General features: G+C 34.4%; 1 protein-coding gene across 1 annotated transcript; it reads left to right on the plus strand.

The window, feature by feature from the left end:
* Nucleotides 1–3,664: 3,664 nt before the first annotated feature.
* LOC121321251 (olfactory receptor 52A5-like) lies at nucleotides 3,665–4,633 on the plus strand. The gene has a single exon (XM_041260152.1). It carries the CDS (start codon nucleotides 3,665–3,667, stop codon nucleotides 4,631–4,633), a length of 969 nt encoding a protein of 322 aa, XP_041116086.1.
* Nucleotides 4,634–5,130: the final 497 nt, after the last annotated feature.

Consider the following 5,130-nt stretch of genomic DNA (forward strand, 5'->3'; position numbering starts at 1 on the left):
TGTTCAGCTAACGCTATCCAGCATTGCTTTTGTGATCATATGGCTGTTGCAAAATTGGCCTGTAAAGATATCACAATGAATAGTTATTATGGTCTAACTGCAGCCTTTGTGATAATGGGCACGGATGTCTTGTTTATCCTATTTACTTATGTAATGATTCTTCGAGCTGTCTCAAAGCTTGGATCAAAGGCAGCTCGGCTCAAGGCATTTAACACCTGTGGTTCCCATTTGTTTGTTATATTGTATTTTTATACAACCATGTTGTTTACTTTTGTAACTTATAGGTTTGGTAAAAATATACCACCCCGAATTCATGTTATGTTTGCTGTCTTATATCTTCTTGTCCCACCGATGTTGAATCCTATAGTTTATGGAGTGAGGACTAAAGAAATTCGTCAAGGATTTCGAAAGCATGTTCTAAAGAACAAGATTAACCCAAATGATAAATGATTTTTTTAAAAATTGCTTTAAATATACAGGTTGTTGGTTTTTGTTTTGTTTGCTTGTATCACAAATAAATGGGTCATTCATTTACACTTGGCAAATAGAAATGATTTTAAAACAGCAACCTGTCAATTGAATAATGTGTGAAGATGCTAGTAATAAAAAAACTGACTGGTTTACTGCAGCTAGAAGGCAAAAGGTAGTACTGATAGAGTATTTAATACAGAAGGCAACAGCTTGTATATTTATATAGTCTTGATATTTTTGGTGTATATAAAACGTATAAATAATCCATATGTGAAATGGAAATTATATGTGTAATTTTTTTGTATTATAATTTTTTTTTTTAATTTAGGCAGATATATATCTTAATAAAAATTGTTTTTGCAAACATTTTTTTGTTGTTATTTGTTAATATATTTGAAGTACATTAGCAGCCTATATAAAGTAGATGGGTGTATAAATATTATTAAGATGTTATAAAATGATATGTGGCATTTAAAATAAAGATGCATTTACAAAGATACAACCTCAATTACACACAGTTACAGAATGTTCGAGAAATAAATATGTTCCGGTTATGAAAAAGGGGAAATATAAACGTTCTTTACGATGTTTGACAGATAACTCCATATCACCAAAAGCATATCACCATATTGCTCAATGAACATGCCTGCAGTAACAACACATCTGTCCTAGTTATCAGCCTCTGAGTTGGAGGAGTCCTCTTTATTACTTGACATCTCCCAGCCAATGACTCCTGCTTTGCTGATGCCTGCCTGTATGTCAGGGATAATTGGAGATCGGGAGTAAAGCTCTTGTTGATCTTTTCTCAGGATTGTGTTGCAAATTCTAATACACACATCACTATACTCACATTAAAAATTTAGAAGAAAAATTTAGAAGAAAAAAATGGCTTCTTTAAAGGAATACAGTGCAAAAAGTAAAATATAAAAACAAACAAATTAATACATTTTAAGATGTTATCTGTGGTATTTGTTTACTACTATTATTCACCTCTATTAGTATCAGCCAAATCAGGACAAAAACAATAATAAAAAGATGGATCTGAATGAATGGATTTGTTTGAGCAGCTTCTGTGCACAGGACACAGGATAAACAGTTATGACATAGCTTTGTGTCCATGGAGCACTTGGCCCGTTTCCAAAAGCACCACTATGCCAAATACAGTACATGGGCACACAGAGAATGCTTCAAAATGCAGGTGAGACTGTCATGAAGGAGATTCTGAGTCCATACTATAAGTGGCACCAGATGGCCAGTGCAAACCAGCGGCTCTTAGAAGAATTGAGGAACAGTGCTATAAAAAGTGTTAAAATGTACAAGGCCATGCTCGCTCCACCAGCATATACTCCTCCACCCCCCAATCCTTTATGCCTGGTTCCCTAAATGACTGTTCACAATGCCTGTGCTCCATGCTCTAACTATATTTCAGCTATGTGTAAAACTATGCCCAAAAGTTTTGCATCTCCTAGAATTTTAAATTGAGACATAATAAAAAAAAAACTAAAAAACTATATGAACATAATTTATTTAACATCATGTAATCAAAGTAAATCAAAGAAACTACAAAATCATATTGCAAAAGTCTACTGGAAGCCATAATAATTTTCCATTTTTGTCAGTTTTTTGTTAAGTATATGGAAAACTATGATGTGGCATGCAATTCAATATGTTAATGTAACATTATTCAACAGGTTTCATTCGACTTTATGAAGTAAAATGTGTTCATTCTATAGGGTGATGCACAACTTTTGGCCATAGCTGTATGTTTTATGTAGGTTGGCCATTTAGAAATCATGCCTGGAAAGGGGTCAGGTGAGGGTTCACATTTTTGTTTTTCTTTTTCTTATTTATTTATTTTTTTCTGTCATTTGACACCCCTTAAGTTGTGAATGGCCGATATAACAAAGTTCCTTTTCAACGACTTGACATTCTGATTGAGTCAATATTCCAAATCATAATACAGAAACCATGCAATTCTCATCTGTAAATAAGTTAATACAACGTTCTTTTGGTTTGTTGTATTTTCTTTTCTTTATGTAAAACACACAAAAATGATCCTAGGCTCTGTGGGGTCCTGTTACTTGTAACAAGAACAAAAAAACAGTTATCATGTATGTAACATATATATGACACAACATTTGACCTACGGTACTGTGTATGTGTCAAAATAAAGTTACTTAAACAGGTCCAGTAATTTTAAAGTTTTTGTCCGATTACATGTTATTTGTCATGTGGGGGTGCGGCCAAATAAAACTATGACACAGGTCCTTTATAGGTGTATATGATTCCCTTTTTCATTATAGTGGTTACAGTAGGTAACTATGCATACAATACAGTCCTCATTACTGGCAGACTAAATTGGCTGTCCATCCTCAGTGGAGAAAGGCGTGGTGCACAGTGCTCTTTCAGAATCAGTTCTAAAAATGTTTTTTTTTAAATAGTTTTGTTAGCAGCGATTGAGTCTTTTTTGAATGGTGATTGAGTCTTTTTTTTTTTATAAACTCTTTGGTTTCACAGACCCTGACAAGCACCAATGTTGGACTACCTAACGGTACCTTAGCTAATTGGGGTTCTGTGAAACCAAATGTTTACATTTGAAAAAATATATAATAAAGAGATACTATTAAATAAATGAAAAGGATTAAAACAACAACACAGCCTGAAACTGCATGTCTGCCTTAGTGACGCACTGAACCTCCCATTGACAGCACCTACGTGCTCTTGTCTCCCGTGTGAGTAACTAAATCTTTTTACTTATTAGATACAAACAAACAAAAGAGGAATACTTCAATTAATTCCACAATGAATACACACTCACTGTTTATAAAACACAGTCTCCAGGATGAGGGGATTTCACTGAAGAGGCTGATACTACTGCAGTTTATCATTCAAAGTACTGTACTGGTGGTGAGCTCTTTGATGAGAATTGTTATATTTGTTAAAGTTATACTTGCTTTTGTTAAAGAATTAAACAATATGTAGATAGTCGTTTTACCCTACAATGTGTCCTATATTCATCTATGTTGGATCAGCGAGGCTGTACAATTTTCTTTGATGTGTAATGTACTGAGCTTCTGATACATCTCTGCGTGAGTGAGTCCAGGTGTGGTGTACTAATTTAACTATGAGTTGCTGTTGTTATGCATGTTTATTATTACGATCCATGTCTTTTCTTTTTCACAGGACTTGGGCTATGTCTGCAGTCAACGTGTCCAGCGTGCGTCCAGCTGGGTTTGTTTTGATTGGGTTTCCCGGGCTGGCTAGTGTTCAGCAGTGGCTTTCAATTCCGTTCACGATCATGTTTATTTTCGCTCTTGCAGCTAACAGTATAATAGTATTTGTAGTGAGGCATGAACAGGCTCTGCACACCCCCATGTATTTTTTCCTGTCTGTGTTGGCAGTAGTAGATATAGGTTTGTGCTCCACTATATTACCAAACATGCTGCAAATATTTAGACATAATCCCTCATTCATTACTTTTGAATCTTGTTTCATTCAAATGTTCTTCATTTATTTTTTTACATCACTTGAATCTTCAATATTGGTAGTCATGGCTTATGATAGGTACGTTGCCATATGTAATCCTTTACGTTATGCTTCCATTTTATCCACTGCATTCCTGGGTAAAATATTTTGTGCTTTTATAATAAGAGGTTTAATTTTAACAGCGCTTATACCAATCTTTGCTTCAATGTTGCCTTACTGTTCCAGCAATGTCATATCGCACTGCTATTGTGATCACATGGCTGTTGCAAAATTGGCATGCACAGATATAACCAATAACAGCCGTTATGGGATTTCTGTAGCATTTTCTATATTAGGTGTAGATGTCTTATTTATTACATTCACTTATGTAATGATTCTGAGAGTCGTCCTAAAGCTTGGATCAAGTGCAGCCCGTCTCAAGGCCTTCAACACATGTGGCTGTCACCTGTTTATTATTATGTATTTTTATGTAACTTCACTGTTTAATTTTTTAGTATACAGGATGGGTGAGAAAGTCCCTCCTCATATTCACGTTTTGTTTGCAGTCTTGTATCTTCTCGTCCCACCAGCTTTAAACCCTATAATTTATGCCGTCAAGACAAAAGAAATACGTGACTCATTTCTGAAGCATGTATTAAGGAAAAAAGTGAACCCAGCAACTAACATACCTGTATGAGTGTTTAATTGAATGTACATGGATGTACTAATTGTAACATGTTACATGTAAGGCACCAAATATTATGTATGATATTGCTAAAAATGGCTCACTTTTACACAATACAAGAAAACCATTATTGAATAGCTGTTTAAAATGCTGGTAGAATATTCTGTAGCTGCTCCTTGTAGAATGTGTCTCCAGTGAATGTTGTTATATATATATTTTTTTTATTGGGGATTCATTGTTCCTCAATAGATGATAATCCACCTGGACATTTTTGTAACTTTCTGCAATTTTTTTCCTATAAGACACTATACATGGAACCAACAGTTTCTTATTCATGTTTTCATTCTTGTGAAACAAATCTTGCCCTATAAATTGGGCTAAAATCTATACACGATTGTTCAAGGAGATCATTGACACAAATTCCCAGCTATTTTAATTTTATACTTTTGGGGGTACATACATGACTTTTTTTTCTTGAGTTGTTCCGAATGCTATTTAAGGCTGGTATA

This window comes from Polyodon spathula, chromosome 9 (genome assembly GCF_017654505.1).
Source record: "Polyodon spathula isolate WHYD16114869_AA chromosome 9, ASM1765450v1, whole genome shotgun sequence".
Taxonomy (NCBI): domain Eukaryota; kingdom Metazoa; phylum Chordata; class Actinopteri; order Acipenseriformes; family Polyodontidae; genus Polyodon; species Polyodon spathula.